Source organism: Phycodurus eques, chromosome 12, assembly GCF_024500275.1.
Source record: "Phycodurus eques isolate BA_2022a chromosome 12, UOR_Pequ_1.1, whole genome shotgun sequence".
Classification (NCBI taxonomy): Eukaryota; Metazoa; Chordata; class Actinopteri; order Syngnathiformes; family Syngnathidae; genus Phycodurus; species Phycodurus eques.
In genome coordinates this window covers 5,645,752-5,659,004 of record NC_084536.1, presented here as the reverse complement: position 1 = coordinate 5,659,004, position 13,253 = coordinate 5,645,752, and the positions used below count along the sequence as shown (strand labels likewise).

General features: G+C 41.3%; 1 protein-coding gene across 4 annotated transcripts in view; it reads left to right on the top strand.

The window, feature by feature from the left end:
* Positions 1–13,253, top strand: part of rif1 (replication timing regulatory factor 1) — a 31,336-nt gene that overhangs the window by 3,219 nt on the left and 14,864 nt on the right. For 3 of the 4 annotated variants that reach the window (XM_061691426.1, XM_061691427.1, XM_061691429.1), the window contains exons 6-19: positions 979–1,109; positions 1,183–1,277; positions 1,652–1,841; positions 1,918–2,010; positions 2,681–2,819; positions 2,888–3,039; positions 3,130–3,238; positions 5,517–5,699; positions 5,800–5,910; positions 8,973–9,035; positions 9,535–9,635; positions 11,233–11,319; positions 11,389–11,462; positions 12,647–12,827. In XM_061691426.1, the coding sequence (XP_061547410.1) occupies positions 979–1,109; positions 1,183–1,277; positions 1,652–1,841; positions 1,918–2,010; positions 2,681–2,819; positions 2,888–3,039; positions 3,130–3,238; positions 5,517–5,699; positions 5,800–5,910; positions 8,973–9,035; positions 9,535–9,635; positions 11,233–11,319; positions 11,389–11,462; positions 12,647–12,827 (1,709 nt within the window). The remainder of the gene's footprint in view (positions 1–978; positions 1,110–1,182; positions 1,278–1,651; positions 1,842–1,917; positions 2,011–2,680; positions 2,820–2,887; positions 3,040–3,129; positions 3,239–5,516; positions 5,700–5,799; positions 5,911–8,972; positions 9,036–9,534; positions 9,636–11,232; positions 11,320–11,388; positions 11,463–12,646; positions 12,828–13,253) is intronic. The other variant, XM_061691428.1, reaches the window with a different exon arrangement.

Genomic DNA, 13,253 nt, shown 5'->3' with positions numbered 1-13,253 from the left:
CATCCATCGTTCAAAAGTTTCAAATGCCGTGTTTTATTTTTAAAAGAAAATGTGTGATTGAAATGTTGCTATAATTATCTAAATACATATTTATAGTGGTACCTTGACTTACAACAACCCTATTCTATGGTGCTGAATGCTGGAAGACGACAAAGACACCCATAAACTGTCTGCCTTTCACAAGTCATGCCTACATAAAATCATGCATATATTCTGGCCGAACGCAATCTCCAACAATAACCTCCTCAAGAGCACTCAGCACAACAGTTTGCATAGAGTATTACAGAAATGTGGACTAGCCACCTATTTAGAATGGAAACGTCAACATTCCCTAAAGTTGCATTGCATTGGACCCTAGAGAACAAACAGAAGAAAGACAGACCGACCTACCGGCGTGACGGGAATGACTAATTTGACTTACAAGTGCAAAAGTTTTTCGAGTTACGAGCCATCACTTGGTTGATTTAACTAGTATCGATGTCAGAGTAGTTGTAACACTTTAATCAATGGCTATTTGAATACAAACGGTGCAGTAACACCCGTAGAGACAATATAACGAAGCTTATATTCTTTATCCTCTGTAGAAAATGTCTATTACTGTAATTTACACGCTTAGAAGAGAGTATTCATCTATTTATTAGGTAAATATTGGTGGCCAAAGCGCTCACACCAGGAGCAGCACCATGTCGATTGGCATGAAGTCATGATGGACAAACTAATTCTTTTATTGTTGTTGTTGTATATTTTTAGAAAGTACAATATTGTAAGGTGGTGTTTTTCCTAAAAAAGAAAAAAAAAACACGCTACATAATTTTTTTTTTTGTTGCTGTTTTTTGGAGGGCTGGAGGGGATTGACGTTTCCTTCCATTACAGTCGGGACAGATGATTTGAGAGATGAGTCTTTTGAGTTACAGTTGTGGTCACAAAACAAATTAAATTTGTAAGTCAAGGCATCACTGTATCCTCCTGTTTTCCCAGAAACTTTAACCGCAGAAATCCTGTCCGCGCTTTGCTCCGTGGTGTCCAAGTCTATGGAAAAGAATACCTGCACCAGAGCCTTGTGGGTCATCTCTAAACAGAGCTTCCCCGCCGACATGGTGGGCAAGAAGGTTAGCACTGACGCGAGCTATGGCGACGCTGTCTGGCGCAGCGCTATACTCATGTTATTATTGATCCACTCAGGTGGCGTCCATACTGAGCACGCTGGAGAGGGTTTGGAGCAAAGGCGAAGTTCCGTCTGTCGTCATGGAGCATGAGGCCGTAAATGTCATCGTCAGGTGACTTTCATGGGGCTTGTCCATTTTCAGCTGTTCCATTAAAATCAGGTGGATGGGATTTCAGTACTTTGAAAAAAACACTTGTGCAGTCAACCAGGATTGACTAATTTGTGGACTGAGCGGGCTGTGGTAGAAAGTGAGTGTGAGGTTTCTAAACATGTCCGACTGCCAAAGTGTTGGCATTTCTCTCCCTCATAATGGACGGGATAAGCTGAAATTCACTTCCTAATCTTTGTCTGCTGCTCAAAACCTGCGGGTCTGAACCGCAATATGCCTGAAGTATCAGGCGGCATGCTACTCTGCCACAGCTGCCCTTTTAAATCCTCAAGGAGAAATAGAATGTTTACGATCTTGTCATTTCCTGGTGCTTGTAGGCTGCTGGAGCAGGTTCCAGCTCAGATGGGCGAGTGGGCTGTGTGCTGGGCCAAGCTCGTCATCCCCCTGGTGGTGCACTCAGCCTCCAAGGTGCGCCTGCGGGCGGCCGCTGCCATGGAGATGGGCCTGCCTTTGTTGCTGCAAAAACAGATGGAAGTGGCTGCCATCATTGAGCCCTTGATGTCCACGGTGGGTAACATCCTCTGAAGGTTAAAGTTGACCTTAATGATAAAATGATGCATATGGTCTCCGTTGGTCTTCACAGAAACTGATTCCAGAGCTGCAGAAGCTTTTCATGTCCAAAAATGAAATGAACGTCCTCAAGCTCTGGCCATTATTTGTCAAACTACTTGGGAAGGTACAATTGTTCATATTACTTTTTTGAATGATAAAGATACAATTCTGGTACTCACACCTCTACCGTAGACCACTCACCTTTGATTCAAACTTTCAGGGGTTAGTTCTGTTCGCGTAAGCATAAACCTACAGTCAAGTTAAACTTTACAGATGTCACGTTTGCGCATAATGGACACCCAGGTGTGTTATTCTGTGAATAGCTCTACAGAAGAAAAAAAAATGTGGTGCACACAACACAACACATGCATAGTAAAAGTCATTCCTGCCACCTTGTGAAACCATCTGTTTTTTGTTTTACCTGATGGTAAAATGGGAAGCTCTTTGAGGTGTGGTGCACATCTTTTTGAGTGGATGTTTAATTGGGGACCGGCTTATATTCAATTAGAGGCCACTATTTGAACAAATAGAGTACATTAATTGCATCGAGTATTTTATTTTAGTTTCAATTTTGTCTTCTCTTCAATCGACCATTTACAGCTCTACACTGGAGCACTTGAGTTTGATTCAAGTAGTTATTTTGCTATGTGTAAGCAAGGGCCCTGTTGATTTTGTGTTGACTGTTAAGCTAGAGTCAAAGAGGTTGTACGATATTCAGGTTTGAATCTCGCTGTTATGTTTGTATGGTGGTGGAGTATGACTGGAAACCTGAACACCTCATATTTTCTCCGAAGCTGCTCCACCGGGGAGGGCCCTTTATCAACTCGCTGCTCCATCTGGAGGAGCTCGGCTTTCGTAGCTCCTCTCCCACTGTCAAGAAAATCGCCTTTATCGCCTGGAAGAGTTTGATTGACAACTTTGCTCTCAATCCAGGTGCGCATCGGCCTCCTTTTTTGCTTGTTCCTTCTGAGCTCCTCTAACTGTAGTGTTGTCTCCAAAAGACATCCTTTGCAGTGCAAAGCGCATGAAACTTCTCATGCAGCCCCTCATGTCAATCAATATCCGGACGGAGGCGCTATTGCTCACCAAGGTGGAGGTGTGGTGGTATCTAGTGGTCCAACTCGGGCCCAACCTGTCGCCACACTTCGATCTGGTAGATTCCCTTTTTTTAATTATTCCTAAGTCTCCATTTTGGATTGGATTCAGTTTTAAATGTAATAATTACTGGTTTGTGTCTTCTCAGGTGTCACTCCCGTTGCTACAGTGCACCATTGGATCTGAAGCTGTCTCAGCCCCCGCCACCCCTGCCAGAGGTCAAAATGGCATTGCAACACCAAGCACACCTAAAACCAGTACGTTTTATTTCAGCGGGAATAGGGTGACTTTTAGCCTGTCTGTTTGTAAAATATACGCATAAAACATTACATATCAGCAGGGAACACTTGCTAACTCAAAATACAGCGGCTGAAATAAGTATTTACCACGTCACCATTTTTCTCACGACATATATTTCCAAAGGTGCTATTTACATGAAAATTTCACCAGATATTGGGAACAACCCAAGTAACCGATACATACAAAGAAAGTAGGACAAATAAGATCAGAAATTAAGTTATGTGGAATAATGTGAAATGACACGGGGCAAAAGTATTGAACACGCCGAGTGCTATTTGTTTAATACTTTGTAGAAAAGCCTTTGTTTGCAATGACAGCTTCAAGACGCCTCATGTATGGAGAAACTAGTCGCATGCATTGCTCTAATGTGATTTTAGCCCATTCCTCCACACAAGCAGTCTTCAAATCTTGAAGGTTCCGTGGGCTTCTTTTATGGACCTTGAGTTTCAGTTCTTTCCATAGATTTTCGATTGGATTCAAGTCAGGTGATTGGCTGGGCCATTCCAGCAGCTTTATTTTTTTCTTTGAAACCAATTGAGTTTCCTTGGCAGTATGTTTTGGATCATTGTCCTGCTGAAATGTCCACCCTCGTTTCATTTTCATCATCCTCGTAGATGGCAGCAGATTTTTATCAAGAATTTCTCTGTACATTTGTCCATTCATCTTTCATTCAATAACAGTACCATTTGCTGAAAATCAGCCCCACACCGTCATGTTCCCACCTCCGAACTTCACTGTTGGTATGGTGTTTTTAGGGCGATGTGCAGTGCCATTTCTCCTCCAAACGTGGTGTGCATTATGGCATCCAAATACTTAAATTTTGCTCCCATCAGACCAGACTATATTCTCCCAATATTCTACTTTGCTTGTCCAAATGTTGTTCAGAAAACTTTAAATGAGCTTTGACCTGCTTTTTTTAAAAAAAATTTCCCCCCCAGCAATGGGGTCTTGTGTGCCGAACGTGTATACAGGGCATGGCAGCAGAATGCATTACTCACTAACTTTCCTTGTGACAACAGTGCCTGCTAATTCCAGGTCTTTTTGAAGCTCTCCACAGGTGGTCCTTGGCTCTTGGACAACTCTTCTGATTATTCTTTGTACTCCATCCATTTTCTGAGCCGCTTATCCTCAATAGGGTCGTGGGAGTGCTGGAGCCTATCCCAGCTATCCTCGGGCAGGAGGCGGGGTACACCCTGAACTGGTTGCCAGCCAATCTCAGGGCACACATAAACAAACAACCATTCGCACTCACATACACAGCTACGGGCAATTTAGAGTCCTCAATCAACCTACCACACATGTTTTTGGGATGTGGGAGGAAACCGGAGTGCCCGGAGAAAACCCACCCAGGCACGGGGAGAACATGCAAACTCCACACTCTGTCAGAAATCTTGCGAGGAGCACCTGATCGATGCAAATTCATGGTGGTATGATTGCATTTCCACTTACGTATTATGGCCCCAGCCGTGCTCAATGGAACGCTCAGATTACATATGCGCCTGCGCCTGTAACCAATGCAACCATTGCAACAATTAGTTTGCGATGGTCTTGAGACAGCTGTTTGCTCTTCCCCATCATGAGATGTCTTGACTCACACCTTGGCAGCATTGAGACCTTTTTGTAGGCCATCAATTAGGACTGAACCAGCTGATATTCATTTGCACTGACAAGGGGCTGGGTTGCTTTTTGTTGAGTAATTATTTCACTGTGTACATTTTACTCATACTCAAGTAATTATTTGGAGGACTACTTTTTACTTGTCACATTATTGTCAAGTAACAGTACTCTTACTTGAGTACAATGTTTGGCTACTCTACCCACCTCTGGAGCGGACGTCCTCTATTGCTACTCTTACGTTTAAGCAACATTTTTTGCTCATCAGATCAGCCAGTGTCGTATTTGTTGCACTGGTCTTTTGTATTTTCGTGTTGAGGTTGTGGTCCCAGCGGAACGGCGAAGCACATGCAACATCGGCGACAAGAGTTGATCCACTAGTTACAGGGGTGGGCAAACTACGGCCCACGGGCCACATCCGGCCCGTCAAAGATTGGTACAGAATTGCCCAAATCAAATCAGAATCATGACTACATTCGTTTGACCTTGTCCTGTAATGGTGAGTGGTTCAGTCCCCATCCACTCCTCCATGACAACATGGTTGAATCTATGTTTTACTGGTGGTTCAATGTAATATGTGGTTTTAAGGATAGTTTTGAACTTTGGCAATGTTCGTCCCAGCAGGCCCACTGAGCGTTAACAGCCTGACACCCAACACGTCACGAATTAACTTGAACTCCAGCATGCAGCTCCCCTCCTCCTTCCCCTCCATCAAGTTGCTGGGCCTGGAAATGCTGCTGCACTACTTTCTGGGGCCTCAGGTGGTCGCCACAGCGACTAAGAGCAAGCTGGTCCTTACTCTCGGTGAGTCCTCGACTTAACCACTACTACTCTACTACTTGAAATGATACTGGAGCATCAGCCCTCTACACTCTGCAATAAAAGACTTTTTATTTGGTTCTAGAGCCTTTGAAGCATCCTCTGTTGAATGCTGCCTCCTCCTTCAGCAAACACGCTGCTGTACTTATCTCCAACATCAAAGACGGCTTCAACAACGTCGGCAAGGAGGCGCCAGGTGCGCATCATTTTCTTTGTTGGCAGAACAATTCAATTCAATATAAAATCAACTAGGGTTGCACAATTATTTGAATTTGGGAAATTGGCATTGGAATTAACAGGAATATATACAAATAAAATTGAAATTGCAGGAGAGTCAAAAACAGGGTACTTAAATGTTATCAGGGAACAAACACCCTGCAGCCTAATTGTGGTTGAACTGCAAACCGTGACTAAATGACACTGACCCAGGAATGAATATAATTGCCTCCTCATGGTTTAAACTGGAAGTGAACCCCAAACTATGATCCTAAAACACTTGGACTGGGCGATTCATTGATTAATTCAAGTTTTTGGGGTCATGACGATTTTTGCAACCAACTGGAGGAGCATGACCAAATTATTTCAACATTTAAAACTGAGATAAATAGCAGCAAATGTTGTTCTGTACACTACTCGGAAGAACGCCTGAAAACTCCTGCCAGAAAACAGACATGATCGGCATCTTTTTTTCCAAGTTGTTTTGCATATGACAAGGAGCCCGGTGAAGGCAGCGATAGTCGACTGTGTCGAATAATGGCTGTTTATATGCTGCAAAAGCAGGAAATATGGACCGATTGATCCACTTCAATGGTAGAAACGGCATGACATAAACCTCACACTCCTGAATAATATACAGTACCTCCATCCATTTTCCGTACCGCTTTTCCTCACTAGGGTCACGGGCGCGCTGGAGCCTATCCCAGCAAATCTCGGGCGAAAGGCAGGGTACACCCTGAACTGATCGCCAGCCAATCGCAAGGCACATATATATCATATATATTTCAAAATAATTATCTAATATAATTTCCAAAGTTACTATTGACATGAAAATTTCACCAGATGTTGGGAACAACCCAAGTAATCCATACATACAAAGAAAGTGGAACAAATAAGATGATAAATTAAGTTATATGTAATAATGTGAAATGACTCAGGGAAAACGTATTGAACTGGTATTTATTTAATACTTTGTACAAAAACCTTTGCTTGCAATGACAGCTTCAAGACGCCTCCTGTATGGAGAAACTAGTTGCTATGACTGTCCGCATGTCCTTGGGCAAGACACTGAACCCTAATTTGCACCCAAATGGGCCTGGCAGCGCCTTGCATGGCAGCACCCGCCCCTTGGTGTATGAATGTGTGTATGCGTCTGTCTGCGTGTGTGTGTGATTGCGTGAATGTGAGGCTTTTTAAAGCACTTTGGGCACTGTGATGGTGTAGGTAAAGCGCTATATAAGTGCAGTCCATTTACCACTTGCGTATTATGGCCCCAACCGTGCTCACTGGAACGTTCAGAAGCTTTCCTTGTGACAACAGTACCTGCTAATTCCAGGTCTTTTTGAAGATCTCCACAGGTGGTCCTTGGCTCTTGGACAACTCTTCTGATTATTCTTTGCACTCCTCTGTCGTAAATATTGGGAGGAGCACCTGATCGAGGCAAATTTATGGTGGTATGATGGGCTTTTGACTTGCGTATTATGTCCCCAACCGTGCTCACTTGAACATTTAGAAACTTAGATTTGTGCCTGTAACCAATGCCATCGTTATGTTTTACAACAATTCGTTTGCGATGGTCTTGAGATAGCTCTCTGCTCTTACCCATCATGAGATGTCTTGACTCACACCTTTGCAATGAGACCTTTTTGTAGGCCATCAATTAGGACTGAACCAGCTGATATTCATTTGCACTGACAAGGGGCTGGATTACTGTTTGATTATTGATAGATTTTAAGTTTTGTCTTGGCTTTCCATGCCTTTTTGCACCTCCCTTTCTTCATGTGTTCAATACTTTTTTCCCCCTGTGTCATTTCACATTATTACACAACTTAATTTCTAATCTTATTTGTTCTGCTTTCCTTGTATGTATGGATTACTTGGGTTGTTTCCAACATCTGGTGAAAATTTCATGTCAATAGCACCTTTGGAAATATATTTAGTGAGAAAAATGGTGATGTATTAAATACCTACCAACCGCTGTATGTAACGGAGCATGGATTAAAGCCTCATGTTGTAGCTAGGCTTATTTTCCAGAAAATTTCTTTAAAACTTCAAACCTACCTGGCAGGTATCTCCAGTGCTATATACAGTATGTGGGAGTTTATATTTTCAGGGACAAAAATGACACATTTTATTTTATTATAACTGGAATTCTGATTTTGGGGGGAAATCTGAGTTTTTGTAAAGGCCATATCTCCCAGCCCAACTTTTATCTTTTCAAACTCATTTTTGCAACATTACACTCTTACATACAGTACTTTGTTACACCTAGAGGTGATTTAAAAATTAGTGCTGTTAAAATAAAGATTGAGCTTTTCGATAGCTACTGCCGAGAGCAAAAACATACACTTGGAGCGAAGACATTTCTGCTACTGGTAACAACTCAGGCTTAACCTCTGCGACATACAATGATCTTAAACTATCTAGATGGATCACTTCAACATATACTTCCTTGACACCAATTAGTACTTCCTATTAGCTAGGGCTTCTGTGGCATTCTGGGGCATTAAAGAATGAGTACAAAAATAGGCGCAGGTCCCCAGATCTGTGAGGCAGAAGTGCTAACCAGTCTTGCACCGTGCCGGCTGCCACAATACTAGGTTATCAAAATGTCTGATCTTACAGTATATACAGTACAATGTTCAGCCCTTAATTATTCTTAAAAAATGACGCTAAATCCTCAGACCTGCCCTTCCAAAGGCTTAGAAATGCCTCGGCCGCAATCATTGACTTTGCGACTATTTATAAGTTAAATGTCTTTACAATCACTATAAAAATATTTAATACTTTAGAATACATAAGATATACTATGGCAAAATTTCTCAATATAGTAATATAATATCAAACCCATATCGCCCTCTCCCATCATGGTCACAATTAGTGAATGAGAGGTCTTAAATTGGATACAATAAATCAGATAGTGGTCTTAAATTTGGCTTCCTAAAATGTGGATGTACCCTGTTAATTATGATCTTAAATGAGCAGTGAATTCCCATGAATTGAAATGTATTCTAAACTTTGTTCGCCTTAATATTTCTGCAGATGCCCTTTTGGCACTTTTATGGGATCATCTTGTACATTTTGTCTCACTGACCATTGAGTCTGGTAAGTACTTTCTTCTTAGTAGAAATTAGTTACTGTTAGAGAAACATGTAAATTAGTACCGGTATGTGTGTTTTTTTTTTTATAAACTTAAATTTTTATTTTTATAAACACTGCCAGAGGTGTCTAAAGTGCATCCCTGGGGCAAATAGGTCATTAATTTATAAAAATAAAATTTCTTTATAAATGCTGTTGTGGCGCCCACACTATGAGGAGGGTTCTTCAAGCCGTAGTTCCCTCCCTAGTGGTGCCACATAGAGCACTCTTGGATGGGTCTGGGGTTCCGGTCGTTCTGGAGGCGGATGGAGAGACCACGCCCTTGCCTCCTGCCCGACTCACTGCCACCGTCATCAGTTTAAGTCTGAGCGTTCAGTTATTTGTGCCACTGTGAAGAGAAACAATCACTGAGGGGTTCTTACCCAATGATGATGACTGCTCTTCATCAGTCATGTGACTATAGTTGGAGCTTGTTTGTTTTTGCTGATGGCTTCTGTGCCTGTAGGAAGTAAGAAGGATCGGCACGGCTGTGACGTTCTGACACTGACACTTCAAGCCCTGCAGAACGTGGTCTGCTCGGAATCTCTTCCTGCAGACAAAGTGCTGGTAGGAGTGTCATCGTCTATGTTCTCAACTGACGGATGGTCTTTCAAAACCTAAGTCACACGAGCATTTGGTGAGGCCTGTTGTGCAATTCAAATTGCAAATAAAAACCTAAGAGGAACCGTTACAAAAAGCCCAAATGCATTTCATCCACTTAAGCAAATTATTTGTTACATTATTTCATGAATTTGTATGCCCCCTCAAATTTTTATTTATTCTAAAATATCATTTTTTTTCAGTCCATATAGGTATACTTGTAAAAATGTACTCTAATTAGATTTTTGATAGAAGCTAGGGTTAATAATTAGACTTTTTTCTATTTATTTTGAAGAAAACCAGCCCACCATGAAAAAGTGATGCCATGCTCCATGCAAATCTAAAAACAAAAAAATATATTCTATGAAGCCCTAATGCATTTAACCTGCAAATATTCATCTATCTGTTTGACTGTTGCTTGATAATATTGTACAACCCTTCGTGGACTGTATTAAAACAGACATTTTAAAATGTAAACCTTTTTTTTAATAGAAGAGGAGATTTTTATTTTTCGTTTATTTTGTAATTGTAGATTTTACTCATCTGATTGAAGTTTTTGATTGCGCAGAGGATAGATTTTTTTTGGGGGGGGCTGGGGGTCGATTGTGGATCAGCAATAGGAACATCCTGGACAGTCTAAAAAAAAATCTGTTTTGACCTGGCCGTCCATGAATATTTAATTCTTGCGTCATATTGTTTCATAAATCTTCGTACCCTGTGCGGACTTAATAGAAACTGAAAATGGTTCTTCATAGGGTAAAGTTCCCCACCCCTGCTTATGATAAAAAAAAATATGGTTAAATGAATTAATTTAAATTATGAATAAGCTGCATTTTTTAATATACTGTAAAAAGAAAACAAGTGTAACTGCTAAACCGAAAGGCAGCGGTAGCTTAGTCTCAAAGCTATACCCCATCATATTCAAATGCACAACTTTATTTTAAATAACTCTAAATGCACCAGAATTGAGGGGCTGCCAACTTTGCCAACCCGAGTGACCTGACTCCATTTAAGTATCAGCATTTGACCATTTACAGTAAACCCCGTTATCCGACCAAGTCCTGCCGTGCGAAAAACCTCAAGTAATTGACACCCACAAAAATCATGATAGTGATAGTTTAAAATTTGACTGTACCACAAACTAAGATCCCAATACATTATCATTTTGAACTCATCCTACAACATTCCCCCTTAAACATAAATGGGTTACAGATCATTTGTTTATTTATTTTTCTTAAGGTGATGATTTTTTTTTAAATTCACCAGAAGTAAGCATGCCACATGCAGTGAAGACTCTCCCCAACAACCCAGGCTAAACTTAGCTTTTGCCCAACATCTTAGAACAGTCAAGAGCTTTGGCTTTGTAACAAAGCCAAAGCCAGGGCTTTGGCTTTGTTACAGAAACAAAATACACTGAGATTCCGCAAATAAGTACATTTTTCAGCAAATAGGTGAGGTTTTCAGTGAATAGGTGATAGGTTCCACAGAAATAAATGTGAATAGGTGTATTAGTTAATAGCAAATTGGCAAGTGCTCACTGTATTTACCACTTTTTTTCCTTCAGGTTCTCTTCGAAAGCACCGTCAAAGGCATCTCTCCGCGCGTTCTCGGCTCTGCCTCCTACCAAGTGGGCAAGATGGATGTGCTGAATGTGAGCATAAGGCCCTTTTCTTCAGTAACGCCAACTTGGAGTCCACTGACCCTTGTTGTTTCTCGTTAGGGAACGCCAGCACTCTTCCTCATTCTGCTCCTCTTCGACAGCAGCATGCTGACGGCCTACATCGAAGACGCCAGGCGAGCTCAGCATGTTTCTTTTAAATGATGTCATGTAGTCGTTTGTTTCATGATAAATTTGAGCAGTTTGCCGGCATGCGACTTCGTGTTATCTTTTAAATTTAGGCTTTTCATTCAAATCAAACAACAACAAGTGACCATTCGTGTGTCTAAAACTACAACAGCTCTCATCATCCCTGTACTAGTGACCCGCAGGCTCCCTCTAGTGGTACTCATTGTGTGGTACATGGCAAAGCAATGAATGCCTGAAACATCACATCTCAAACCTATATCACTAAGTGCAAAGATTGCATACTTTGTCTCGTTTTCATTTCACTCGTTATGACAAACAGTCAAAAATAAAGTGCATTAATTGCAGCAGTTGTGATTTATCCATGTTCTGTTTGGGACTGATTTTAAATAGGTAAATTGGTTTGTTTTTCTAGTAAATAAATTGCAAAATAGTGTGAATAATCATGAGTGATATTTTTTTTTATGGTGGCGGTATACTTATGCAATCGTTTTGAAATGTATGTCAATCATATGGTTGTGGTAATGCTTAAAATTAAGTGGCTTTCCCAGGGGAAGACTTAGCAGCCCTCGCTATCAGAAGTGGCCCCTCTGAGTCGAACAAATTATCAAATAAAAGTAAAGCCTTTTTTTTTTTTTTTTTTTTTGTTCACTTCAATTGATCTATTTTGTCTGTCTCTGCTTGTTGTAGACAAACCTCTTGTTCACATGAAAATATTTTGCAAATATATCTCAAGTCAATATCATTCTTCATACAGAAGTATGGTATACCATGGTCATGCTGTACCTCCTCACAAAAATGGTGCGACCGAATCATGCGCTGGCCAACTGAAAAATTGGTCGCACTAGTTGAATAACTTTGTGCAGTTTATACTTATATATTTAAGCAGTGTTATTGTTCAAACTGTCCTTAATATTACAGTGGCTTAAACCCTTTTGAGAAATCCAGTACAGTACTTTTTCTTAACTTAATTATACTTTTTATTAATAAAACCCTTACCGTGTTTTTGATCAACTCCTATGCTATTGTATTTTATGCTGGCCATTATGGTGGTACTTGGCAAATCAAGGATTTTTTTGAGGTGGCGCTTGGTATTAAAAGTTTCAGAACCGGTCTTTTAGAAAAAGGGATTTTATTTTCCTGAAGGTAAACATTTTGTTCTTTCTGTGTGTAGGTTTTATCAGTGCCTTCAGACGCTGGTGGGCTGCAGCCTGTCGGGCCCCACCTCCCCGCTGGCATTCGCCGAGGCCGTGTTGGGAGCGGTTGGCCGCAGCGCCCCCTCTGTGCACAACAAGGAGCACCTGCTAAGGATGTGGAGTGTCGTAGTCGCCCCGCTCACAGACACGATCACGCAGGTACACCCAAAACAATATACAAGTTAGTGGTTGTCATTGAGGTCAGTGGTGATCTATGTTAAAGCTTTGGGTCACGTCTACAGTCGACCCCGGCATATCCGTGGTCCGGCACCTGCGGATTCACCCATTTGTGGATTTAAGAAAATAATAATTTTATATTTTAGGAGGAACCAACCCCCTAAAATGCTTCTTGTCGATATATCCCCGCTTATTCTATAATTCTTTGGTTTAAAGACTATTTTTTTTTAAATAAATAAAGATATTGGCGGTTGGCCTCAGTCCATATCTCCCGCGAATAGCGGGGGTCCCCTGTATAGCCATTAGGCTTTACGCGATCAGGATTTCTGGGGCTTATCACCGATCAGCAAGTTTTACAAGGGGAAAAAAAAAAAAAAAAAAAACACGATCACAAGATGTAGCAATGTG